The 26,032-nt window shown below is 54.0% G+C and overlaps 8 protein-coding genes across 8 annotated transcripts; 6 read left to right on the forward strand and 2 right to left on the reverse strand.

The window, feature by feature from the left end:
- Nucleotides 1-39: 39 nt before the first annotated feature.
- Nucleotides 40-7,417, forward strand: F5Z01DRAFT_689642 (uncharacterized protein; the record flags this gene model as incomplete). The annotated part of the gene is made up of 5 exons (XM_046266085.1): nucleotides 40-80; nucleotides 132-938; nucleotides 1,347-1,357; nucleotides 1,507-3,129; nucleotides 3,193-7,417. 5 exons carry the CDS (start codon nucleotides 40-42, stop codon nucleotides 7,218-7,220), a joined length of 6,510 nt encoding a protein of 2,169 aa, XP_046122248.1. The 3' UTR covers nucleotides 7,221-7,417.
- On the reverse strand, nucleotides 7,325-8,796 carry F5Z01DRAFT_192507 (ubiquitin-conjugating enzyme/RWD-like protein). The gene is made up of 2 exons (XM_046258016.1): nucleotides 8,478-8,796; nucleotides 7,325-8,410 (listed from the first exon to the last, which is right to left on the reverse strand). Exons 1-2 carry the CDS (start codon nucleotides 8,506-8,508, stop codon nucleotides 7,530-7,532), a joined length of 912 nt encoding a protein of 303 aa, XP_046122249.1. The 5' UTR covers nucleotides 8,509-8,796; the 3' UTR covers nucleotides 7,325-7,529.
- A 145-nt stretch (nucleotides 8,797-8,941) lies between these two features.
- F5Z01DRAFT_670050 (uncharacterized protein) lies at nucleotides 8,942-9,259 on the forward strand (the record flags this gene model as incomplete). Its single annotated transcript, XM_046264505.1, has 3 exons — nucleotides 8,942-9,058; nucleotides 9,132-9,156; nucleotides 9,219-9,259. The coding sequence occupies 3 exons, from the start codon at nucleotides 8,942-8,944 to the stop codon at nucleotides 9,257-9,259; spliced, it is 183 nt and encodes a 60-aa protein (XP_046122250.1).
- Nucleotides 9,260-9,424: 165 nt separating this feature from the next.
- Nucleotides 9,425-13,707, reverse strand: F5Z01DRAFT_700585 (uncharacterized protein). The gene is made up of 2 exons (XM_046266400.1): nucleotides 10,670-13,707; nucleotides 9,425-10,619 (listed from the first exon to the last, which is right to left on the reverse strand). The coding sequence occupies exons 1-2, from the start codon at nucleotides 13,541-13,543 to the stop codon at nucleotides 9,498-9,500; spliced, it is 3,996 nt and encodes a 1,331-aa protein (XP_046122251.1). The 5' UTR covers nucleotides 13,544-13,707; the 3' UTR covers nucleotides 9,425-9,497.
- Nucleotides 13,708-14,592: 885 nt separating this feature from the next.
- F5Z01DRAFT_670052 (nucleosome assembly protein) lies at nucleotides 14,593-16,048 on the forward strand (the record flags this gene model as incomplete). The annotated part of the gene is made up of 5 exons (XM_046264506.1): nucleotides 14,593-14,636; nucleotides 14,692-14,771; nucleotides 14,826-15,560; nucleotides 15,609-15,949; nucleotides 15,998-16,048. 5 exons carry the CDS (start codon nucleotides 14,593-14,595, stop codon nucleotides 16,046-16,048), a joined length of 1,251 nt encoding a protein of 416 aa, XP_046122252.1.
- A 1,097-nt stretch (nucleotides 16,049-17,145) lies between these two features.
- F5Z01DRAFT_192634 (uncharacterized protein) lies at nucleotides 17,146-18,803 on the forward strand. Its single transcript, XM_046258017.1, has 3 exons — nucleotides 17,146-17,179; nucleotides 17,239-18,705; nucleotides 18,761-18,803. The coding sequence occupies exons 2-3, from the start codon at nucleotides 17,307-17,309 to the stop codon at nucleotides 18,787-18,789; spliced, it is 1,428 nt and encodes a 475-aa protein (XP_046122253.1). The 5' UTR covers nucleotides 17,146-17,179; nucleotides 17,239-17,306; the 3' UTR covers nucleotides 18,790-18,803.
- Nucleotides 18,804-19,676: 873 nt separating this feature from the next.
- On the forward strand, nucleotides 19,677-24,344 carry F5Z01DRAFT_192801 (putative myosin MYO2). The gene is made up of 2 exons (XM_046258018.1): nucleotides 19,677-20,037; nucleotides 20,084-24,344. The coding sequence occupies exons 1-2, from the start codon at nucleotides 19,770-19,772 to the stop codon at nucleotides 24,202-24,204; spliced, it is 4,389 nt and encodes a 1,462-aa protein (XP_046122254.1). The 5' UTR covers nucleotides 19,677-19,769; the 3' UTR covers nucleotides 24,205-24,344.
- Nucleotides 24,345-25,068: 724 nt separating this feature from the next.
- On the forward strand, nucleotides 25,069-25,682 carry F5Z01DRAFT_615099 (DUF1671 domain-containing protein; the record flags this gene model as incomplete). Its single annotated transcript, XM_046260848.1, has 2 exons — nucleotides 25,069-25,260; nucleotides 25,326-25,682. The coding sequence occupies 2 exons, from the start codon at nucleotides 25,069-25,071 to the stop codon at nucleotides 25,680-25,682; spliced, it is 549 nt and encodes a 182-aa protein (XP_046122255.1).
- Nucleotides 25,683-26,032: the final 350 nt, after the last annotated feature.

A 26,032-nucleotide genomic window follows, 5' to 3' on the forward strand; every position in this document is an offset into this window, starting at 1 on the left:
ATCATCAAACCACATCACATCACCGACAAACCAGCCAGTATGCCGCACAAGCACAAGAGGAAGCGTGGAGAGGACCCAGAGTAAGTAATACCAGGTGCCGGGGCTCATCCCACGCTTACCAAGTCTACCAGCTTCGATCTCCCACCCAGCCAGCGTGCTCGTCCCCTCCCCGTCGGTGTCAAGGGCAAAACGCCGCCACAACCCAAACCGAAAAAGCAAGCACGCTTCGAGGACAATGATGCACCCAGAGCTTTCCGACGAATCATGGCCGCAGCCCAAGGCAAGAAGTTTCCTGGTGGTCTCGACGACGGCCAGCCAAAGGGAAAGAAGACACCGGTCGCGAAGTCCGAGACAAACCCCGAGAAGCTGGCCATTCGACCAGGCGAAGATCTGCGGTCCTTTTCTGCTCGTGTCGATGCTGCACTTCCGGTTTCTGGCCTGAAGACGAAGACCGTCGTCAAGGACGGCAAAGATGAGCAGGGAAATAAGGTCTGGCGGACCAGGAAAGAGTTGAAGATGCACAGGCTTTATGATCAATGGCGTGCCGAAGAACGAAAGGCAAAGGAACGGCACGAGGAAGAACTAGAATTGGAAGCGGAGAAGGAATTGGAGAATGACGGCGAGGGTATCACTTCGTCATCCTTTATGAAAACCCTAGATGAGGCAGGGGAGCACAAGGGCTCGAGAAGAAAGGGCAAGAAAGGTCGCGCGAAAGAGAAGGAGGAAGATCCATGGGCAGCTCTGAAAAAGAAACGGGCAGAGGCCAAAATTGGGCTACACGATGTGGCACTGGCACCGCCCGAACTGAATAAGAAAAAGGAGCGGCAATTGCAGGTCAAAGAAGGGGCAATGGCTGATGTTGAGGGCATCCCAAAGGCTGCTGGCAGTCTGCGACGTCGCGAGGAGCTCCAAGCGGAAAGAGACGCGGTGCTGGAAGCGTACAGACAAATGAGGGATAAGAAACAGGCCACGTCGAAGGGTAGCAAGTCACTCTCATAGCATTGGTATATGGCATGGCGAAGCGTTAACAATGAGAACACGCAGTCGGGCCGAGAGGATTACCTAATCTTGACGACTATCGCACTATTCCAGTTACGGTTGCTGCAGCTGCCCCCACCACACATTCAGGATTCCGCGCCTGCATAGAGTCTGACATGTTCTCTCACACATAACATCCCATCAATATGCGACAACACGCGTTCGAGTCCTACCGCTGGCAAATCTAGTCGCCATTTTTTCCCGAAAGTCCCCCTGGCGGCCGGCTATGAGCCCGCCAAATCATGAAGCAGCATGGCCTTGGATCTCGAAGGTCTTATCGGGGGACTCATACTGCTGATCAGCTGTAGTGGTGAAAAGGGTAAGTTTTGATGCTCCTTGGCGAGCTGCTTGAACGGCATCCTTCATCTGCGAAGATCTTGTGCGCGATGCGCCTCTGATTAACATTCTTCAACGTCCATGATTCTTGACATCGTATTTGGGGTACAAGATATCTGACTTTCTACCCAGGTTGCCCGGTGCGGAAAGTGGTTGAGACCATCGAGGCAAAACTCGCGGCGCCCTCGGACATCGCTGAAAACCATGACAGCACAGTCCGTAAAGAGGCAGATGTCCACTCGGTGACAACTATTTGGAGCTGGCTAGTTGCGAGGCCAGATATCTCTGTCGGCCCCGAGAGGAGCTATAACCATCTTGCGCTGCCCGAAGTGCGGGCACTGTGCTTGCAAACGCCTATTGATTACCGCTTTGAGGCACCGGCGACGAAGGGCGCAAAAAACAGTCCCCAGCCAGTGAGAGGGTCGCCTTCGCAGAATTCAAGTGGCCATGTCACCGCGGATACTTCCGCTGCTGCTTTCGAGGTTGTTTCCATGGACAGTCACAGCCATCTCCTCTCGCCTACACAGCAGGCCGATGCGCACTCGCGAGATCAGCATGCGGACGATGTTAGAGTGTTCGCCTCGGAAGACAGGATGTGGGAGTGTATTGCTGGACACGCGGTTGATCACAAACGCCTTCCGCGACTGGAGTGGACCTGTCTCATGGGTATTGCTTCCACGATGACCGAGGGTATTCTACAAGGCGATTTGGGACGCCTCGTGGATCAAGACAAGCGCTCTGTACCCAAGCGAACTGATGTGCTAGACCAGAAGGGCTATATCACGAAAAGATCTGCCTTGTTGCGAGGCACAAAAACCAGCCGTCTGTGGCTCCATCGTTTCGCACCGGGCAACATCGAGAAGACGATTGGCGAAGAAGTTGAACGTGCTGAAGTAGGCCTGGACTTGTCACAGAAAAACCTGGCCGAAGACCTTGAGCCGGTGTCATGGTCTGACCGCTGGAAGAACGACAACCCCGATTACATCTCCCTGATCAGAACAATCATGGCCATCACGAAGTCTTGGGGTGTCATTCGCGGTCTGGACTTGCGAAGGAAACTCGACGTTATTGGCATGCCCTGGCATATGAAAATGGTATCTCAATGCTGCCGCTTTCTCCACGGGCGAGGTTGCCTGCTCTACGTGGCCGCGCAGCACGATGTTGGCGAGCAAGTTTACAAAGACTGCATACAGTTCGTGAGGGACGTAGAGTCCTCGGATTACAGAGTATATCTCGCAACAGGCAGTCGTAGGCCTGAATCCAGCGGTGCGGCGAACACTGCGGAGAATGACGACGCGGAAGGGCCCCAGCTCAGATCAACTCTGCAAAACTCCTTTCCCCCGTGGTCTGTAGACGAGCCATTTGGAAACTTCTGGGTCAGGATGGCCCAGGCCTGTAATGGGACAGGCGTGGCCAATCCGGACGTTGGCACGTTCAGTATGGGACCTGGCTTCAATCGGTACATTTCTTCGACTACGCATCTCACAGCTGGAGCTATGGCCCAGCCCTCATATTTGCAGCATTTCCAGGTGACAGAGGAGCTTGTCAGGACCGGTAAGATTGCATCGTTCCGATATGTCGTGCCCGAGCGCGTGTGCGCGACCTCTCAGACGGACGAAAACTTTGGATTCACTCCTTTCGCGCCCAAGAAACACGAGGTCGACCAACTTGCATCACTGAGCAGGCTAGGTCGGAGCACGATTGTCCGAGGAAAGAACCGGGGCAAGCCTAAGCTCGAGAGGATGCTTGCCGCTGGTACGGTGGCTAGGGGAGATGACGAAAACAGAGACTATATTGAAGTTAACAGACTGAGTCCAGTCGGAAAAGCCCACCAGGATGATGCAAGGCGACCGTCAATTGCAATCAGCAAGGTGGAAACACAGGCTGAAAAGGCATCTCCACTGATTGTGACGCTGAAAGTCAGACCGCAAGTCCTTGAAAGGATCGCCCTCGCTACAGCCTCGCGCTCAACGGTCTGTCCACAGGCAGAAGCTGATGCCGGCCCAGTCAGACTTATCCCTGGGGAATCGGCCAGTATACAGCAGCAGGCACTGAACCCACACAGCGCTGGTGAAACGCTTGAAACACCAGCGGGGAGCCGGTCTGGTATGGCAACAAGTGAGTCAAACAGTCTGGGCGCTGTCGACCAAGATTTAGCGGCGACAGTCTCTCCGCGGGGACGCCCTGCCAGCGAGAAACCGCCGCGAGTGACAGGCGTGCGCGGGCGCGGACGTGGTGCCAGGGGGCGTGGACGAGGTGGTGGCGGCCGCGCCACAGGCTCGAGCGACATGAAGCCTTGGAAATGTGAAAAGTGTGGGGGTGCGTGGAAGAATGATATCGGTCTCAAGTACCACCTCGAAAAGGCCAGGGTCCCTTGTAACGTCAATTGGGATCCGGCTGCTGAGGCAGCTCGATTGATCGAGCGGAAGATGGAGGCACAGAAGACGAAGGCAGCAAAAGTCCAGAGGCAGCTCGCAACAGCGCCCGCGCAGCCAGATGAGGCGCATATCGATGCAGCTGCCAACTCTGACACATTGGACGGCATCGCAAAGCGAAGAAAAAGAGTACCTCGCTACGCCAGCCCCCCTTGTAGACGGTCGTCCAGCGCTGCGTCAGTTGAGGACGATTCCTCACGGAAGGTTTCCATAACAAAGAGATTTCAGGTCGTCAAACTGGAACGGACGGTGCCAGATGGCGCGGCAAGGAATCCCATACTGCCTACGCAGGGCCTCTTGCTCCCTCCTGACCGACTGCGTACGCGGACCGTCGCTGACCTTGCGCTTGGCCCCGGCCTTTCGGCAATGAACATTACGGAAACAGGCCGCGAGCGCTCCAGCTCCCCGTGGCACAATGTACCCCATCAGCCACCCACCGTCGGGTATCCGAGCGAAGAGGGCACGGTGGCAGGTCAGGAGGTGCAGAAGCGGTATTTCTCCGGCCATCATGGCAAGCTCAATCGGCTAGAGGGGAGGCTCCTCAACCAGAAGGAGCGCAATGAGCGAACCTCTCACTTGGTCAAGATTCTCTTACGCGACCATGATGGCGTCTTCCCGGGAGGGGAGGCTTTGTGGCGAGCCCTGCGAGTTTTGTGGGATCGAGAGTACCGGCACGAGGTTCCTCGCGTCCAATGCCTTACCAACCGATCTTTCTGGGGCTCGGTGGTAGCTATGATCCGAAATATGGAGGTTGCGGAACACTGGCATGTTTTTCGCAGAGATGACGGCAAAATCGCAAAGGTGCAGACACTGACTTCAACTGGCGAGGACCCCCTATCCCCTAAAGTCGTGAGCCTAGTGGAACTGATGAAGGACCGATATCCGGATCCCTATGTGCCGGACAGCATTCGAAACGCCGAGGTCACAGTTCTGAAGATCAATGGTTATGCAATTCCTTCGAGGAGGCCACTGCCTACTTTGGTTTCAAGATTAGAGGCGCCTGTATATGCAAAGCAGCTAGCAGCCAAGCGCCTGAAAGAACACGAGCAGGCTGACGCAAAGAAAACAAATCGCCCGCGATGGTCGGTAGGCGCTCAACGCAAGGTCCCTGCAGGTAAACTGGGATGGGTAGACCACCCCAACAGCAAGCCTTGGTCAACTGAGGACCCAGAAGCTGGATCATCTAGCGTTGTGACATTCCTCGACCCCAACACGTATCTTGAAGATGAAGCCCCCGATCACCGCCCCAAGGAGAGTCGGCTCGTGGACGCGAATGCAACCAAACGGATTGAGTGGCATCGAAAAAGGTTGTTTGCTGGTGACACTTGCACCACCAACCCGGTCGTGCCATCACTGATCTTGGAGGGCAACGGGGAAGGTGCTTGGGAATTCCTCGGGTTGAAGTTCTTCGAAACAAGCCACGCTAGTTTCACCCTTGACGGCTGGATGCCGTCCGCAACGTGGTTCAAATGGGAGGAATTTGCCTGCAGTATTGATATGCGGACCGGCGCTAAAGCACCAAAGGGATTTCATCGATATGAAGAGCGAGACAAGAAGTGGTCGAGAGCCATGGATCGTATTCATGCCATCTACGAGGCAGAGCAGAGCAACTATTATCGGGCTATCAAGGCCGCGCCTGGCGAAGCTGGGCCGCACAACATCTTTGTCGATGTCATTGGAGACAGCGGACCATTGGACTCGAACTTTGATCCCTCGCGGCTGGAATATGCTGAACAATTAACGTTGGCCGATGGTCAAAAGATACAAGATGACGCTCCAGACAGCGACTCGTCGGATGGCAACGACGATGGTATCGCTTTTATCAAAGGCTTGGCATCTCCCTTTGTCAGTGCCGAGGAAACACGTCGGAAGAAGGGAGCGCTCCGTGCTGTTCGGAGCGACCGCGGAAAAGGGGTTCCTCACCAAGTCGCAAGTCCCCGGCCAGAGCGCGCCAAGTTCGTTCCCCTCAAAATGCGGCAGCTCACTGCGCTGCCCAGCCGCGTCAAGCCCCAGGCTGTGGAAGGCGGAGAAACGGTTCAGCATGATGAACCGATTCCTAATCCAAAGGAAGTGCTTGCGGCCTTTGTCGCCGTGCGTGCCCTGCTGGGTGGCGTCGACAGATTCATTGACTGGGGCATCTTGGTCGACCTTTTCCCAGACATTGAACTTGCTCGCCTCAGGAGGTTCTGGCTAGCTACGCAGAAAGCGCGGGGGCCCTTCATCGCCGAGTTCATGCATGACTTCCAAGACCGATACATCGCAGCTTGTGAGCGTGATGAGCTGCCTCTCATCGACTATGAACATGCTGCAGATTACGACTGGCAAGGCCTGGTGAGATGGACGATGGAGATTCCGGCACAAAAAGATCAGCATTTGCCCCCGACCATGGAGAACCTCGATAACAGTTTCGTCCTGAAAGATGCCGAGAAGGACAGTGATGACTGGAAGGAAAAGTACTATCATGTCGCGACGTCCACCCTCGCCCGACTGGAGTTTCTTTCTTCTGAAGCAGCCGCCATCAGTGGCCACTCAAGGTCTCGTTGCGTAGACAGATATCAGCCAGCGCGATCATGGATGCGTTCTCTGTGTATCACACCTGCTTCCGGTACTCAAGCTGCTGCGGCCATGCGCAAGAAACTTCTCGAGCTCGGAGGGGGCAACCAGTCTGAAGTTTCTCATCTGCTGAACACGGCGATCGATCAACTCTCTGAAACGAAAGTTCTCAAAAAGACCAAAAAGAGTACCATTCCTGGTGGTGTCGAGTACAGATTGTCAGAGCCTTACACCACCAGCCTCGCCCGCCTATCACAAATGCGAAAGTACAAGGAAGCCCAAGTATTCAAAGAATCGTTGGACGCGGCGACTCGGAAAGGAGAGAGCTTTCCAATCTCCTATACGCTTTCAGACGGTGCCATGATGGCGGTCATGAACCTGTCAGCCAATGGAAGAATACGTGTGCGGTCCACGGATGTGCCTTACATACCATTTGGTTTTATTCCCGGAAACTACGAATCGCGCAAGATGCCCAAGACCAACCTCCACTTTGGGATCGCGGTTGAAGCCACGGAGGATTATCTTTACAACCAGGATATCTCTCTTCTGCGCCACGTTAGGAACGAGGAGCCGCCGCGGGTTGGACCAGCGAAAGCAATACCTCAGTGGATTGACTTTTGGAATCGGCCCCAGCTCCACAGATGGTGGGAGGTACTTGCCTCTGTGCTCTTCCTGTTTTCTACGCGAGGTGAAATGTCGGAAGACCTGCTGGTCAAAGCTACGAAACCTGTTCTGGAACCTTTTGAGGCAGATTTGATCTTGGATTGGTGTGTTGAGAAAGGCCTCCTAGAAAATGGAGAAGGAGAGCTGAGATTGGCGGAGTGGTGGTGGTTGGCAGTACCAATGTCGCAGAGATGATCGCGCCAGTGGTGATCCAAAATAGTAATATTCCGCTCAAAGAAAATGCAAAAGTTCCAATACCAACGCTGTTCCCGTTGCCCATTCTAAATCAACCATCGCCAAGCTTAGTAACGGTTTCCCTCCAGAGCAACACGCTTGCGAGACGACACGCCGTCGATCGATGCAAGGTTTCCCTCGAATGTGAACAACCGAAATACTTTGACGGGATATGCAAGTGCTACGCGCAGATGCTCGCGTAACAAGGCATGACTTCGCAAGCAAACCCACAGGCTTCATTTATTCCAGCCAACGCCTTGAGAGCGTGTCCTACACGCCCACGTACATGATCCTCATGAGCAGCGCGACCAGAAAGACAACGAGTGCAACGATGAGACGATCCAGCCACACGGGTACGCCATTGTCATTCCTCCAGCCTGCCATCTGGGCCGTCGGCTGCTCGGGAACAGGCACTGTTTGTGTTGGTGTAGGCTGTGCGGATATTGGCTGCGATGCTGCTTGAATCGGTCTGGACTCATAGTTCCTGGTTGATGGTTGCGCCTGCGCCTCCGCTTGCGAGCGATCCACTGGGGGTGCCGTCTGGACGAATCCTTCCGCCATTTCAGCTATCTCCCTCTCCTCTTCCTCTTGCTGCTGCTGCTGTTTTTGTTGCTTGGGCTTCTCCAATTCATCTCTGAAACCCATCTTCAGCTCGTCTGGGACAACATCCTGCTTAGCCTGCGGCGCGTCTTTGCAACGCTCCGTGGCGTCGGCCATGATCTCTGCGTTGGACATGCCACACACGCCGCACCTCCAATGACAGCTCTCCTCGGCCATGTTCTTGCGCCTTTCCTCGGAGCATTCCATGCCACCGAGTTGGCCCTTGACGTCCGTCTCCATGAAGCTCCTCAAGGCCACGAGAGCGGTGCGGATTCCCCATGCCGGCTGCCATGTCTCCTCATGATGACCTGATATACTCAAGCATATCTCTCTGTTGGTCTCAAAGCGACCGCTCGGGGTCAAGAAGCGAAAGGAAGGTGGGCGGTACGGATATGTAGGTGGGAGCGAGATGCGACCGTGATACTGTCCCGAGGCGTAGGGACTCGATGGTGGGCCGCGAAGTGTAAAGTGCCACTCGAATAGGTCGGAAGCGATGGGAGAAGCGACAAAGTCGGGTGATGGCGATTTTTGCAGCTCGGCTGCTTCTTTGGCTGTGTAACTATTAGTGACTGTCTGTCTAGTTTCGGTCGTCGGCGGACGTGGTGGAGGAGGGCGTACTTATACGCTTGAGCGTCGTGTTTGCAGCCATGGCGGCAGAGAGCTTGCACCAGCAACCTACCCAAGCTCCAATGAATGCTGTATCCGGCGACCTTTGGATCAGTGAGGAAGGACGGGCAAGAAATTCTACAGAAGCGCTGATGTATGTTCAATGCTAGATGAAGACACCTTACACGCACAATAGCCCCACCCCCCACGCCGAGTCCGTGTCAAGGAGTCGCGGTTCGCCGGCGGGCGTCAGGATGACCGATGACGGGGCGCAACAACTTGGACCGACCCACTCATTTGCGTTACATAATCACATCAGTCGATGGTTTCCTACAACGACGACGGCGACGAATCTCTATCCTCAGCATTGAGCAATTGAACATCCACAACGTCGCGTAAGCTCAAGAGAACTACCCGAGAGAAATTTGCAGCACACTGACGCAAACTATGCAGCAGAATATCGACTGAGCGACGACATGGCTGGCCCGACGCACCACCCCCGACCGACTGGTCCTCCTAAACCCCCTGTTCCTCATGTTCCTGGCATTTACCGGTATACTGCCACTGCGCTCGGCGCGGGAATGTGGTTCTGGGTAAGCCTTACTGATGCAGCGTTTGGAGCTGGCTCTCCGGATTATTTTCCGACTCGACGCTAACTTGGCATAGTTGATGTACCGGGCAAAGAAGGACGGTAGGCTCTCTCAAACCGCGACTGAACGAACAAACGACAGAACTCGATGCTAACACATGCAGGTCCCGTGTTGATGGGCTGGAAGCACCCTTGGGATCACTGAATGGGTGCAGAGCTGGGCATTGGTATATGCGCGCAGGAGGCCGGGCGCTGGAAAGGCGATGCGATAATTCTACGCAGATACGTGGAGGCAGTCACCATTTCCGGAAGACGGCTATAGTGCACCGTGCTGTACGTGTTGACAGTCACTGAAGAGCAATATATGGAAATTTGTTCGCACCATGCTTACACTTAACTCGCCTGAAGATTGTAGATATTTGCCCCGACCCCAAAAGATGCCTCTAAATCCGCATACTATTCTCAATGGTCTTGTACTTCTTCCGCTGCTTCACAGCCCCAGACAGCTTCAGATTCCATCTCCCAATGGCTCGAGCCAGTTTTCCGGCGACCATTGTCTCAAAAGTCCACCCTAGTCCCAAGAACAGGACCCCCATCCCAATGAGGAGCAATTCAAAGCTGAAGCTCATGTAGCTGAGCTGCATCAGCTTCTTCAACCAATGCGCCGGTCCCAGAACCATGTACAATACAACCGCCAAGGCGAGCAGCACCGTCAGAGTGAATGGCCAATTCTTTGCGGTGCGGGCGCGGAAAGGCGGGCCAGCATTGAGTATCACCGCCGCGAAAGTGTACTCGAAGCACGACATGAGGAACAGTGCGGTGTTTTCCGAGTTTTTGATGTTGCTGCCCTCATGCTTCAGCTTCGGGGGCTTGTACCAAGGCTGCTCCCGGACGGCGACGTAAGCCACGGCTTGGATGGCAACACAAATAGCCATCAACCCAAGCAATGGTGTCAGAACTTTGCGCGACACCAAGTCCGCTGTCGGCCGCTTGCGGTGAAGCTTCTGCGCAGGCCCAGACCAGCCCATGAAGATGGCCAGCGGAAGGATCAGGACGAGATCGATGAATAGGAACTGGAAATCGCCGAGATTTGATGCCTTGGCATAGAGGAAGCTGACGGAGGTGAACTGAATCGCAGAGTAGAGACTCATGTACTTGAAGCAGCTGAAACTCGTGACCAGCGCTGCACGGCCTTCGCGGATGACCTCCAACACACAACGAATATCGAAGACCCTCGAGGTGAAAGGCGCCGCCACAGACGCTTCTGCTTCAGAAAGTGAGATCCCAACATCTGCAGCCTTGAGAGCTCCGCAGTCGTTGGCACCATCGCCGCAGAAACCCACGGTATAGTCGATGCTTTGCAATTTCTCCACCAACTCATGCTTCTCATCTGGTGACATGCGGGCAAAGACCTTACCGCGAATGAGCATACGCTGTAGGGTCTCAGGAGGCGCATAGTCGACGATCCACCGAAACACGTCGCCGGTAACAGCAAGTGAGAAGTCGCGGAGATTAGTGATCTCAAAGGGCAAGGTCGAGTCGGCAGATGGTGATGGAGGGAGAGGCTAATTCTGTTAGTGTCATCTCGCATTGACATTCACTCAAAAGAACTTACCAGCAACGTGTTCCTATCCAACGTGTAGGCGCTGTTGTCGATACTCTCCCATTGAAGCTCAGCTTGGGGGTCCCGGCAATCACCCTCCAGAAAGCGAGGGACGAAGCAATGTGCACGTCGGTTCATGAGCGCACACTCACGCGCAACGCTGATTGCCGTGAGGATATTGTCACCTGTGATCATGACTGTCCCGATGTTGGATTCCGACAGTTCATCAATCACTTCTTTCGTTGTCGGCTTGAGTTTGTTCTCGAAGATGATGAACCCAACAAAGTCTAGCTCGCTTTCGACATCGTGGCGTGTCATCTTCTGTGCTTTGACCCAGGTCAGCTTTGGGAGATGGCGTGTGGCACAGCCGATCACACGATAGCCCTTGTGAGTGTAGTACGAGAGTCGCTCTTCGTAGTCAGCGGGAAAGGTATCTGAGCGACAGATCTCACGCATGGCCTCGGGGGCGCCTTTCACGTAGATATCTGCACTCTTCGCGCCAAAGTGACGAACGATCACACTGGCCCGTCGCAGCTGAGAAACAAATTCGAAAGACTTGACGACGCCAAGCTGCAATGATCCATCCGGTGGGCGGGCAATCGACGGCGCCAATCCGCCTTGCTCCTCGTCGTCGGCATCCCCGGCACTCTGCTTGCCCTCTTCAAAAGTCCAGTTGGTGAATTCGAACATCTTCTGGTCCAGAGGGTCGCCTACAAGTTCGCCGTCGACGGAGCGCAACGAATGGCAGGTAGCCATGGTGTGCAACACTGCTGTCAGCGCATGGTCGGGATCAGAGTCAGCCTCAGTCTGGACCAGCACCTGCGACTCAGAAATAACCTCGCTGAAGCGATTCGTCATCTTGGAAACCACTCTCACCCCAAGTACGTCCAGGCCTTCCTCCGTCAATGTACCTGTCTTGTCGAAGCACATAATGTCAAGTTTTCCGCCCACATTCACCCGCTGGGGGCTGATACAGAAAATGTTCTTGCCCTTCAGGCGAGCCAGAGCGAAGTTGGTACCGATAGTCAAGGTAGCCGGCAGTGCAGGGGGCACAACGATGGTGATGAGGTCCAGGGCTCGTACAATGATAACGTGCCATTCGACGCCAAGTCGAACAAAGTTGACGAAGGAGGCAACAAAGCCGAGTATCGCAATAAGAGCCATGACACTAATGTAACGGAAAGAGTCCCGATAGAAGCTGAACCCGGAGGGTTTGGGAAAGAGCATTGACCGCACAAGAGCGCCTTTGGTCGTGTTGAAGCCGGTCCGAACCACAAGCGCCAAGGCGACAGCATCGCCGTCTTGGTCTTCCTGCGGCCGACGGGTTCGCACAATTTTGGTGCCGCAGAAAAGGAAGTGACGCGCCGTCTCGGCAGAGACTGACGACGCCCCCAAGTCCATGCCTCGTAGCGTCTCGTCGTTGGCAGGTATTTTGGAGACGGGGACAGATTCGCCTGTGAGCATACTTTCATTGACGATACAGTCGCCGCTCAGAAGTAGCCCATCGGTCGGGAACTGTGTAAGGCTTGGGTCGCTGACTTCGTAGATGTCGCCTGGTACCAGGTCGCCTGAGGAAATGTAACGCCAGAACCCATTTCGGAGTACTCGAACATCGCATTCAAACCGCGAGATTTCGCGGAGGCGTTTCATAGTCGCACGAGTCTCGATCAGCGTCGAGGTGATGCTGCCGACGGAGATGACGAAAATGCAGGCTGCGTAGTAATAGTACGAGTCCAACGACCAGAGCGTGAGTGATGCTATCTGGAAGATGTAGAAGGGATGGAGGACCTCGTCAACGAGCAGCTGACTCGTGGACTTCTGCTCAATGTCAATGAGGTTGCTGCCGAACAGAATTTCGCGAATGCTCTTCTCATCGGTATCCAATCCCGTCCGAACGACTCGCACGTCAGTCCAGTCAGGATCCTTCCAGCCATAGGACAGGACGAACTTGTCCTTCGGCGGGTGATAGCACAGGCGGACATAACGGTAGTCGAGTATACGTAGGTCTTCGATCAAGGGATCATTGTCGTCGTCCAGATCCTCCGCGAACATTTTCTCCGAAAGTCCGAAGACTGAGGACAAAGGACGACCGTAAGACCGCATCTTAACGTCGAGAATGGACATTTCCTGCCATTCATTTTCAATGACAACCCAGTCGCAAGAAGCCAACGCACAAGGCCTTCCCACAACAGCCACATACCATCGTGGCATCCAGCGCAACGCCAGGAAACCAAGCCCGCCTGTCAGAATGCAAATGGCCAGATATAACACATATCCAACCACGCTATTACTGAAACCGGCGATGGCAATCGTCAAGTCTTCGTTCTTCATGTACAGCTTTTGACTCGTCCGGCCTGTCAACCGCCCGCTGCGCTCTGTGTATGTGCTGTCCCTCCGAAGGAATGGCGCGTGTATCGAAGTTCGTGACGCGGTAGATGAGTGGCGTCGCATAATGTACGCATCAGGCCTGCTGTCGTCGTAGTCGTGATCTGCAGAATCGTCCTCGCCCATGTCCTCGTCATCCTCCCCTCCATCCTCTATGCCAAACTCTATATCGCCAATGTCGCTTACACTCCGTCGCATGTATTCCGAGTCGGCTTCGAATACTGGGGAGTATTGTTGCTGCTCTTGGTCGTCCTCTTCATCGTAGTATACGAAACTTGTCGTGGAGTCGGCGCGATGTCGACGGTGCGAGAAGTGAGAAACACTTGTGGGGAGACTTTCAGCCACGGGCCCTGAGAAGAGCTCCTCTTGGGCCATTTCAACATCTTCGAAGATACTGGACTGGCTCTGGTTGGAATTCAGACGGTAAAGGCGCGGTGGTCCTCCATTGGCCGTGGCTCGAGACGAACTCCGACGTCGTCTCGAGGCGCTCTCGTCCTCCATGGTGGGAATGTCACCGGCGATTCACTGTTGCTGACATGGAAAAAAGATGCTGCCAGTGGTAAAGCGAAGTGGAAGCTTTCAGGATGTGACAGTCTGTATGGCAAGGTGTGGTGGCAGCATTGGAGATTTTGTACCAGGGAATGGAAGTCGACGGCACACTTAACGTTAATAGTGTCTGATCTGACGTACGTAAATGGTCTTTTTTTCGCGACTGTTAGAGCGCGTGGGTAGTGACTTTGACTACCCTACAGACGACATTCCGCTGCGCTCGCCATCACAATGATGGAGACTCGACTCTCGCGTACAGATGAAGTCGCAGAAAAAAAATGTGATATGTAGAATTTAGCTGTTCACGTATGCTCCGGTGCTAGATAGCAGGTTCGATGTCTCCCATTGGCTTTCCGTAGGAGACAGTGGTTAATCAATTGGTAGCCCCAAGTGGTTGGGAATTATTATGCTTCAATCCGCGTGCATCAAGTCCCTTGACCGCCCAAAGGGACGTATGTGACTTTGGAAGGCATTTGGCTAAGTCAGATGTATGTATGTGTCGTGGCTCAGTTGATCTATTAATATGCAACGTACATAGAAATGCGTAAATAGAAAAAATGCACCTTCGTCACTTAATCATGGTGTTTGTTGATTAATATACGGCAAGAAATGAGCGTCGAATCATAGACACCACCATTGTGGTCGTTCTAGATTCTCAACAAGAAACCCAACCTGCAAAGCGTTAGCTCCAAAACCGGGCGCACCAAAACAGCAGATCCAGGCTGTTGCGTGCTTCCCCGACAGGCCGTTTGATTTTTTTCGTCTAGGTACCTGAGGGGTGTTCCCCCCACCAAAAACGGCAAAAGCGGTTTCTGCTGGCTGGCTGGGTGCCAGTGGCTCTGCTCTGTTCTGGCTCAGGCGGCGGGACTGTCGTCAAGGGCCCTACCGCCTCTCTCCATACCTCACTTTTTCTCCTTCACTCTCCCACACCTCACCACCACCCCCTTCCCGACCGCTGTTGTTCCACCTACAACTGCCTATTCAGTATCAACTCTATCAACATGGCCGAGCCCATCCGTGGAAAGCGCCCTGAGGCGACTGCTCCGTAAGCTTCGAGGCGCCTTGTACTGATGAACGATACTGATCTTACCCCACCTTAGGACCCCCCAGAACACGCCTGCCACCAACGCGCCCATTTCGTCGCACGCTCAGCAGCCTGGTGTGTCGAGCATCCGTGAAGGTGCGCAGCTATGAATGAATCAGCGTATTTGCATGGTCCAGCTAACGTTCATAGATGATATGGAGCGCGCCGCTGCGGCCTCCATCTTTGCCCAGAACCCCCAGCTTGTCCAGATGATCCAGGGTCGTCTGGGTTCCCTTGTTGGCCGCTCTTCGGGCTATGTCGAGTCTCTTCCCGCTACTGTTCGCCGTCGAGTCGACGGTCTCAAGGGCTTGCAGAAGGAGCACTCCAAGCTCGAGGCCGAATTCCAGCAGGAGGTACTTGAGCTCGAGAAGAAGTACTTCGGCAAGTTCACGCCCCTGTATAACCGTCGTGCCGAGATTGTCAACGGTTCTACTGAGCCTACGGAGGAGGAAGTCAAGGCGGCTGCTGAGGACGACGAAAACGACGACGCGGAAGACGAGGACAAGACAGAAGCCGACGCCGTCAAGACCGAGCAGAAGAGCGACATGCCAGAGGATGTCTCTGGTATTCCAGAGTTCTGGTTGTCAGCCATGAAGAACCAGGTCTCGTTTGCTGAGATGATCACCGACCGTGACGAGGCTGCTCTCAAACACCTGACCGATATTCGGATGGAGTACTTGGACGTGCCCGGCTTCCGCATCATCTTCGAATTCTCTCCCAACGACTTCTTCTCGAATAAGACCCTCACCAAGACATACTACTACCAGAGCGAGATGGGCTACGGCGGCGACTTCATCTATGACCATGCCGAGGGAGACACCATCGACTGGAAGCCGTCTCAGGACCTCACCGTCCGCGTTGAGGCCAAGAAGCAGCGAAACAAGAGTAAGGGGTTCGAGCATCGCCGCGTGACAGTCACTGACAACCATGTAGCTACAAAACAGACCCGTATCGTTAAGAGGACGGTGCCATGCGAATCCTTCTTCTTGTTCTTCTCGCCTCCCAAGCCTCCCAAGGAAGATGAAGAGGACGAGGACGCCGACGTCGCATCGGACATTGAGGAGCGTCTTGAGTTTGACTATCAATTGGGCGAGGACATCAAGGAGAAGCTGATTCCTCGTGCCATCGACTGGTTCACTGGCGCAGCTCTTGCCTACGAAGAAATCGACGATGAGGATCTTGGCTCCGATGATGGTTTCGACGACGTTGATGATGATGACGACGACGACGACCTCAGCGAGGACGCGGACGAAGATGAGGAGACTGACGAGGAGGTTAGTTCCCTTGTGACGCACCGAAAGAGACCAGCTAACACGAGGCAGGACGGCTCAGGCAAGCCTAGGCAAGAGGCCGCCGAGTGCAAACAGAGCTAAACGAAAAGCGGCACACGGAAGTGAAGAACTTTTCGAGTTGCGATGTGAGGAACACTAAGGGATATGCTAAGGAAGAGCTCCCAAGCAGGACTATCCAGGGGGCCGCTTCAGGAACTGACCCCGAAGAGTGGTCAAAGGAGCACACAAAAAAAGGCATGACGTGCGTTTTCGAGGTCATTATTTGATACGATGCGAGTTTATTAGACGGTACTCTCGCTGCTTGATTTTGTCTCGTGGATTTATTTGCGATGCGTTTGACAAACGTGGTCTGGTCTTCCTATCTGAGCGTGTAATAGGTTGTAGTATAAGTCTGTGATGACGGCAATTCAGTAATAGAAGTAATCGCTACCGCCCCGTGAGCAATTTTCGGAATAATCCATCAACATCGGCCTCATTGCATGCCGATACACGCGCACACCGGAGACGATCATGATCAATCAGTGGAGTGATGCCCTGTTTGTGCCGTTCCAGTCGCTCCATGTCCGCCGGACGCGGTCGGCGTAACGGTGACTGCATGCAGCTGCAGCAAGATGCGGGATTGCTACATGCGGAAATCTGGGCGGTGCCAGTGTCCCGCCGCTAGCTGGCACCATCCACTAACACCTTGGTGGCCGGCATTTGGTAGTGTCCAGTCATTCAAAGCCTTCATTGATTTCGAGATGTTGTTGCTGATGTGCCCACCCTGCTTGCTCTGGAGTGCGGTACAATCTCGCGTCTGCCAGCGTATAGGTAATTAGACTTGATAGCCTCCAGTCGGGCAATGGCAATTAGTTCGATGGTAGAAAACAGTGACCGGTCGCGCAATGGACCCTTCAACTTGCCCCACCAATATCCAATCATCGCAGTAATTACTGCGCGACCAATGCCCCTCCATCCGATACCCGACCGAGCCTACTATGACGCGGGGCGAAAGACTGGTCTGTCGCCGTTATTCGCAAGAAGGGTCACGACGACGACAGAAAGAATTTTACTCGACTCTGGGCTAGGCCCATGACTCAAACGCTCCTCCTGTCGCTGTATTGAGGGTGGAGTCTGACTGGATATGTCCTCGAATTAGCACAGGGTCGCCCTAAATCCAGCACCCTCCACGAGCGCAGCTGTCATACGTTTTGCTGCTGGCAATATACATAAGTAATTCTCTCATTCGCAAACTCGTCCTCGTCCTCTGTCATATCAAGCCAACGTTAAAGTTCCAGGTCAATCGACTCCAATTCTACCATTCCCTTCCTTCTACAGTCGACCATCGCCTTGCACCACGATGAGTCCCCCTCAAGACATCAGGGCCACGCCCTCGAACAGCGAAAGAGCTGTTTCCACGAGCTTCGGCCAGCAGCTTTCCACCTCGCCTTCGGCCGCCTTCCATACGCCAACAGCCTCCCAAGGTAGCTGGCCTGGTCATCTGGTACAACGCGCCGCCTCTGAGAAACAGCTCAAGCCCTTCAACACCCAAGACGTGAAGATCCTCCTCCTCGAAAACGTCAACAAATCTGGACAGGAGATTCTCAAAAAACAAGGCTACCAGGTCGAGGCTCTCAAAACCTCACTACCCGAAGACGAGCTCATCGAAAAAATCAAGGACGTACATGTCATTGGCATCCGCTCCAAAACCAAGCTTACTGAGAAGGTCCTCAGCAAAGCCAACAACCTTCTTGTGGTAGGTTGCTTCTGCATCGGCACAAATCAGGTTGACCTTGACTATGCTGCTCGCCAAGGCATCGCTGTCTTCAACTCCCCATTCGCCAACTCCCGCTCTGTTGCCGAGCTGGTCATTGCCGAGATCATCGTCCTTGCCCGTCAACTAGGTGACCGCTCCAACGAGATGCACCGTGGCACCTGGAACAAGGTCAGCGCCAAGTGCTGGGAAATACGCGGCAAGACGCTCGGCATTGTTGGCTATGGACACATTGGCTCGCAATTGTCGGTCTTGGCAGAGGCGATGGGTATGAACGTCATCTACTACGATGTCGTTACGTTGATGGCGCTGGGCACAGCACGGCAGGTGCCTACCCTCGACGACCTCCTGAATGAGGCCGACTTCGTCACACTCCATGTGCCAGACCTGCCCGAGACACGGAACATGATCTCCACAAAGCAGTTTGAGCAGATGAAGACTGGTGCCTACCTCATCAATGCCAGCCGAGGCAGTGTTGTGGACATTGCCGCCTTGATCAAGGCGATGAACGGTGGCAAGGTGGCTGGTGCTGCGCTTGATGTGTACCCCCATGAGCCTGCGGCCAATGGCGATTATTTCAATGCCACGCTCAACTCTTGGGGCGACGAGTTGCGCAACCTGAATAACATTATCCTAACACCTCACATTGGCGGCAGCACTGAGGAGGCACAGCGTGCGATTGGTATTGAGGTTAGCGAAGCCCTCGTACGCTATATCAACCAGGGCATTACTCTTGGCAGCGTCAATCTCCCCGAGGTCCAGCTGCGCTCTTTGACACTGGAGGAGGAAAACACTGCACGCGTCATCTACATCCACAAGAACGTGCCTGGTGTATTGCGCCGCGTCAACGAGATTTTGGGTGACCACAACGTCGACAAACAGATCAGCGACAACCGCGGTGATGTGGCATACTTGATGGCAGACATCAGCAAAGTCCAAGTTGGGGAGATCAAAGATTTGTACGAGAGCTTGGAGGGCCTCAGCTGTAAGTGTTTGCATCTTATCGTCTGAAGACACTAAGTACTGACCATACTACGCAGCTCGCATCGCTACGCGTGTTCTTTACTAGATCTTTGCGACAGGGGAGTATATGTAATCACCTTGGCGACTCAACAACGTTAAGGACGGGAAAAAAGTATCTGGGTGCTGCGGCCTCAACAAGTCGAATTTCGGAAAGCCTGGGTTGCATACATCGGAGGCGTTCCGTGTGGTTGCATTTTAACTTGTTCAATGAATGGTACATTCTTTCTGCCAGACAGGACCTGTCAGCATTGTGAGAAAAAAGTGGCAAGCAAATCCAGTGCCTGTGAGAACCCTGGCACACCGTCCGACTAATAGGAAGCTCGAGCTGCGAGATACGTACATTGATGCTACGATTCTGAGAGAGGCTGGTTTGGTCGCGACGTGACGCGAAGTTTCGCGCTGAAGGGGCTGGGGCCCGAGTTTGCTTACTCATATTCCAGGGGCTAAGGGGCGGTAGAAGCCCGCCCGAACTCAGGGGCGCGCCAGGGGAAGATTGGGTCTCTATGGACAGAATTAAATAACCACTGCTTAGACCCCACCAGCGTAGTCCCCTACTAATTTATTTTGGCATCCATACCAGCCTCTAGCCTGGCAGCTTGCATGTGGCGTGGATCCTCCCAACTTCCTGAGGCAGGCAAGCACCCCAAAGGCTTCAACCCCTTGTCCGTCCCGACAGAGGTACCGTATCCTGTTGTGCTGTCCCTGGCAGAAGCAAAGGAGAACAAGCTTCTTAAAAGTTCCCCAGTCTCCCCATCAGCCAACGTTGTTGATACCCCGAGTCCATCGTCTCTGACACGGTCGTTGCCGCCTTCATCGCTTGTTGCGACAACGGAGAGCTGATTTGACAGTGTTGGACACCGCTTCGTTCTTTTTTTCCCTGACGCCGTTACGAATTCCCACGAGAATACGAGTTTCCCTCGCTCATGACCTCCGTTAGTCATTCCGCCTCCAGCAGATCGACAACCGACCGTTGCACCAACCATACACACACTCTAGCGCCTTAGGGAGAACTGGGCGTCGCCCCAGATGGCATCGACGTATGATGTCGGCACGAGAGCTTGGCAGCCTGATGCTGCTGAAGGCTGGGTAGCGTCTGAGCTTATCAGCAAGTCTGTTGATGGCGGAAAGGCGAAGCTGGTCTTCAAGCTCGAGAATGACGAGGAGAAAACGATTGAGGTCTCAGAGGAGGCTCTCACCAAGGGCAACGATCCTGCCCTACCACCGTTGATGAATCCCGCCATGCTCGAAGCGAGCGATGATTTGACGAATCTTTCACATCTCAACGAGCCGGCCGGTATGTGCAGGATCTCTGGACCCCAGACGTTGCTAACCGCTCCCAGTGCTCCAAGCGATCCGGCTCCGATATATGCAGAAAGAGATCTATACTTACTCTGGTATCGTGCTCATCGCCACCAACCCGTTTGCCCGCGTCGATTCTCTATATGTCCCGGGCATGGTTCAGGTGTACGCCGGAAGGCAGCGTGCGACACAAGCCCCCCATCTGTTTGCCATTGCAGAAGAGGCTTTTATCGACATGATCCGCGACAAGAAGAACCAGACGATCGTTGTGTCTGGTGAGTCGGGTGCAGGAAAGACTGTCAGCGCCAAGTATATTATGCGATACTTTGCGACACGAGAGTCTCCCGACAACCCGAGCGGCCGGACCAAGCGTGGGAACGAATCCATGAGCGAGACAGAGGAGCAGATTCTTGCGACCAACCCCATCATGGAGGCCTTTGGTAACGCAAAGACCACAAGGAACGACAATTCCTCGCGATTTGGAAAGTACATCGAGATCATGTTCGATGAGGCAACCAACATTATTGGGGCCAAGATCCGTACATACTTGCTGGAGCGTTCGCGTCTCGTTTTCCAGCCGCTGAAGGAGCGCAACTACCACATTTTCTATCAACTCGTTGCCGGTGCTTCGGATGAACAGCGCGAGGAACTCAATATACTACCCGTGGACCAGTTCGAATACCTCAACCAGGGGCAGTCACCGACAATCGACGGCGTTGACGACAAGGCGGAATTTGAGGCAACGAAAAAGTCATTAACCACAGTTGGTGTGCCAGAAGATCAGCAGCACTCGATCTTCAGGATTCTTGCTGCTCTCTTGCATTTGGGCAATGTCAAGATCACAGCATCCCGAAACGACAGTGTCCTTGCACCCAACGAGCCCTCGTTGGAGAAGGCTTGCGACATTTTAGGCGTTAACGCCGCTGATTTCGCAAAATGGATCGTCAAGAAGCAACTCATCACACGTGGTGAGAAGATCACGTCCAACTTGAACCAGGCTCAAGCCATCGTCGTGCGAGACTCGGTAGCAAAGTTCATCTACTCCAGCCTGTTTGACTGGCTCGTGGACGTAATCAACCAAAGTCTTGCCACCGAGGAAGTTCTGAGCCGCGTTGTCTCGTTCATTGGCGTGCTGGATATCTACGGTTTTGAGCACTTTGCCAAAAATTCGTTTGAACAATTCTGCATCAACTACGCCAACGAGAAGCTCCAGCAGGAGTTCAACCAGCACGTGTTCAAACTTGAGCAGGAAGAGTACCTCCGAGAGCAGATTGACTGGACATTCATCGACTTTTCGGACAATCAGCCTTGCATCGACTTGATTGAAGGCAAGATGGGTATTCTGTCCCTTCTGGACGAAGAATCGCGCCTGCCCATGGGTTCGGATGAGCAGTTCGCCATGAAGCTCCACAACAACTTTGGTGACACCAAGCACAAGTTCTTTAAGAAGCCTCGCTTCGGGAAGTCCGCCTTCACCGTATGCCATTATGCTGTGGATGTCACCTATGAATCCGATGGGTTCATTGACAAGAACCGCGACACTGTGCCTGATGAGCAGCTTTCCGTGCTGCGCGCTACCTCAAACGAGTTCTTGAAGACAGTCCTCGACGCCGCCGCAGCAGTGCGCGAAAAGGATGTCGCTTCGTCGTCGTCGTCCAGTGCTGTTAAGCCCGCTGCTGGTAGGAAGATTGGCGTGGCTGTCAACCGGAAGCCAACACTGGGAGGCATTTTCAGGTCGTCACTTATCGAGCTCATGCACACCATCAACAACACGGACGTCCATTACATCCGTTGCATCAAGCCTAATGAGGCCAAGGAGGCGTGGAAGTTTGAAGGTCCCATGGTGCTGAGTCAGTTGCGTGCCTGCGGTGTACTGGAAACTGTGCGCATCAGTTGTGCGGGTTACCCGACGAGATGGACATATGAAGAGTTTGCTCTTCGTTATTACATGCTCGTTCAATCCAGTGGATGGACGTCTGAAATCCGTCAAATGGCTGATGCTATCCTCTCCAAGGCGCTGGGGACCAGTTCCGAGAAGGGCATGGACAAGTACCAGCTCGGCCTGACGAAGATCTTCTTCCGTGCCGGTATGCTCGCCTTCCTTGAGAACTTGCGCACAAACCGTTTGAACGAATGCGCCATCATGATACAGAAGAATCTGAAGGCCAAGTACTACAGGCGTCGCTACCTGGAGGCCCGTGAGGCCATTGTTCAGACTCAATCTGCTGTGAGGGCATTTATCGCCCGAAGACAGGCTCGAGAGCTGCGCACCATCCGGGCTGCTACGACCATACAGCGTGTCTGGCGCGGTCAGAAGCAGCGCAAGGCGTACCTCGTCATTCGCAAGGATCTGATCGTTTTCGAGTCCGTTGCAAAGGGCTACCTGCGCAGGAAGCAAATCATGGAAGCGAGGGTTGGTAATGCTGCCCTCATCATCCAGAGGGCTTGGAGATCGAGAAGTGCGCTGCAGACATGGAGGCAATATCGCAGGAAGGTTTGTCTGGTCCAGAGTCTGTGGCGTGGTCGCCAGGCTCGCAAGGAGTACAAGGGCATGCGAGAAGAGGCTCGTGATTTGAAGCAGATCTCATACAAGCTGGAGAACAAGGTGGTGGAGCTGACTCAAGCCCTGGGCTCGATGAAGGAGAAGAACAAGAATCTGGCGTCACAGGTGGACAACTATGAGAGCCAAATCAAATCGTGGAAGAGCCGGCACAACGCACTCGAGGCCAGGACGAAAGAGCTGCAGACGGAGGCCAACCAGGCCGGTATCGCCGTCGCTCGTCTACAGGCAATGGAGGACGAGATGAAGAAGCTCCAGTCTGCATTTGACGAATCGACAGTCAATATCAAGCGAATGCAAGAAGAGGAGCGCGAGCTCAGGGAGTCACTGCGTCTGTCCAGCACTGAGCTGGAGGATGCTAAACGCATCAGTGGGCAACACGAGAAGGACAATACCAGTCTGCGGCAGGAGCTGGAAGCACTTCGCGACGCACTGGAGCTCGCCAAAAGGAACGCTCCTGTCAATGGCGAGCTTACAAATGGCGCTGCCCCAGCTGCGCCGGTTGGCGCCGGCCTTATCAACCTGGTAGCCTCCAAGAAGCCTAAGCGTCGCAGCGCTGGCGCCGAGCCCATCCAGGCCGATCGGATGAGTGGAGCGTACAATCCTCGACCGGTATCTATGGCTGTGACTGGCACTGCGCATCGCCAGAACTTGTCTGGCACAACATTCACGCCCGGCCTTGACAATGTCGAGATGGAGCTTGAGGGTCTACTGGCAGATGAAGACGGTCTGAACGAGGAAGTCACCATGGGTCTGATTCGCAACTTGAGGATCCCCTCGCCCAACACGACACCTCCTCCTTCTGACAAGGAAGTGTTGTTCCCCTCTTACCTGATCAACTTGGTCACGTCCGAGATGTGGAACAACGGCTTCGTGAAGGAGTCGGAACGCTTCCTCGCCAATGTGATGCAGTCGATCCAGCAAGAGGTCATGCAGCACGATGGCGACGACGCTGTCAACCCAGGCGCTTTCTGGCTGTCTAATGTGCACGAGATGTTGTCGTTTGTATTCTTGGCCGAAGACTGGTACGAGACCCAGAAGACGGACAACTATGAGTACGATCGCCTCCTGGAGATTGTCAAGCACGACCTGGAGAGTCTCGAGTTCAACATCTACCACACATGGATGAAGGTCCTCAAGAAGAAGCTGCATAAGATGGTCATTCCGGCGATCATCGAGTCGCAATCTCTGCCAGGCTTCATCACCAATGAGAGCAGTCGCTTCCTTGGCAAACTGCTGCAGTCCAACTCGGCCCCGGCGTACAGCATGGACAACTTGTTGAGTTTGCTGAACAACGTCTTCAGGGCTATGAAAGCGTACTACTTGGAGGACGCCATCATCACCCAAACAGTGACCGAGCTTCTGCGCCTCGTCGGCGTCACAGCATTCAACGACCTCTTGATGCGCCGCAACTTCCTGTCCTGGAAGCGAGGCCTGCAAATCAATTATAACATCACCCGTATCGAGGAGTGGTGCAAGAGTCACGACATGCCCGAGGGCACGCTTCAGTTGGAGCATCTTATGCAGGCTACGAAGCTGCTGCAGCTGAAGAAGGCAACACTGAATGACATTGAGATTATCCAGGACATTTGCTGGATGTAAGTTCTCAACCACACAACTCGCATTTGGACTTATGCTAACAAGACAGGCTTTCACCCTCACAGATTCAGAAGTTGCTCAACCAATACCTGGTGGCCGATTACGAGCAGCCCATCAATGGCGAGATCATGAAGGCCGTTGCTTCGCGCGTGACCGAGAAAAGCGATGTACTGCTCCTCCAGGCGGTCGATATGGAAGACAGCGGCCCATATGAGATCGCGGAGCCTCGCTCGATCACAGCTTTGGAGACATACACCCCTTCATGGCTACAGACGCCGCGTCTCAAGCGCCTGGCGGAGATCGTCTCAGCCCAGGCCATGGCGCAGCAGGAACGCGGCAGTAATGGAGACAGCCTCGAGGGGCACAGTGTATTAGAAGAGGTGGACGAGGCTGAGAGGGAAGAGTAGTGCTTCCGGAAGACAAGTCATCTACACGTTTGTATGGTATAGAGATGGGAGGCTGGTGCCCTCTGCTGTTAGAGTATTCCATGTTCTTTTGCTTGTTCGGATGCGGGATGTAGCGCAACATAGGGGTTGAGGATGATGGTTTTGGCATGTGCTCGTAGAATTGGATGCGGTCGAGAGCGGGAATACAATTAGATCAGAAGACCTACCAACTTGGACAGTCAATGAGCATAGTAGCATAGCGACGTATCTGTCACTGTAGCCTTCCTGTGGGGGGGAGGTGGCCTTTCGTCTACACACTGAACGATTTCAGTGCCATGAGTGCCAGTGCTTTATTAAGTGGGGCAGCATTTTTTGCTGTGAAGTCCGTACTCAAACTCAAGCTTGGCAATTCGAACGCTTCTCACCACAAACGGCTCTTTAACATTGAACGAGCGTTTCAACATTGAATCTTACCGGAAACATGAGTACACGCACCAACCCCAACATAGTCGTCACGGGTACCCCTGGCACAGGCAAGACCACACATTGCGAGCTTTTGGCGGAACGCATACCTTCCCTCCGCCACGTCTCAGTGAACCAAATAGTTAAGGACAAAGAGTGCCATGAAGGTTGGGACGATGAGTTCCAAAGCTGGATTGTCGACGAGGACAAGGTTAGTGGCTTCTACGCATTCACCCAAGGCCCGTCATCCGCCAGCACGACGCTGACGAACAACAGTTGTTGGATGAGCTCGAGAAGGAGGTGGCAGACGGTGGCTGTATTCTTGACTGGCATGCTTGTGACCTCTTCCCACAGCGCTGGATCGACCTAGTTGTCGTCCTTCGCACAGACAGCACCACACTCTACGACCGTCTCACTGCACGCAACTACCCAGAGGCCAAGCTCCAAGAGAACCTGGACACGGAGATTATGGAGGTCCTATTGCAGGAGGCCAAAGACAGCTATGACGAGGAGATTGTGGTAGAATTGAGGAGTGACGAAACGGAAGAGATGGATGCGAATGTGGAGCGTATTGAGGCGTGGGTGAAGCAATGGAAAGAGGACCATAGAGGCAATGCACCGGCCCAAAACTAGGTAGATTTTCAATCAAGAAAGATGGAAACGCAGGAGATTGTCGACATGCACACTTTCAACGCGGACAGCTTGTGGAGGACCGGGTATGAGGACGTAGGCACTTGGCTGGCAAGCGACCAGACTGCAGTCAGCCATGCGTTTTGGCGGTCGTGTTGCGCGACGACACCTTGGGCACCGGGCACAAGCAGACAGGGCCATCTTATGTGAAATTGCCGTCTCTCCAGTCTCTCCTACGTACCTACTCACTGAAAACATTCTAAGGGACTTGCCTTCGTACATTGAGTGGAGCTCGAAGAAGTAGGCCTCTGATTATGCACCAAGCGGGGGTTTGGAAGTTCAGCATCTTTCAC

Source organism: Emericellopsis atlantica (genome assembly GCF_019669845.1).
Source record: "Emericellopsis atlantica unplaced genomic scaffold F5Z01scaffold_2, whole genome shotgun sequence".
Classification (NCBI taxonomy): domain Eukaryota; kingdom Fungi; phylum Ascomycota; class Sordariomycetes; order Hypocreales; family Bionectriaceae; genus Emericellopsis; species Emericellopsis atlantica.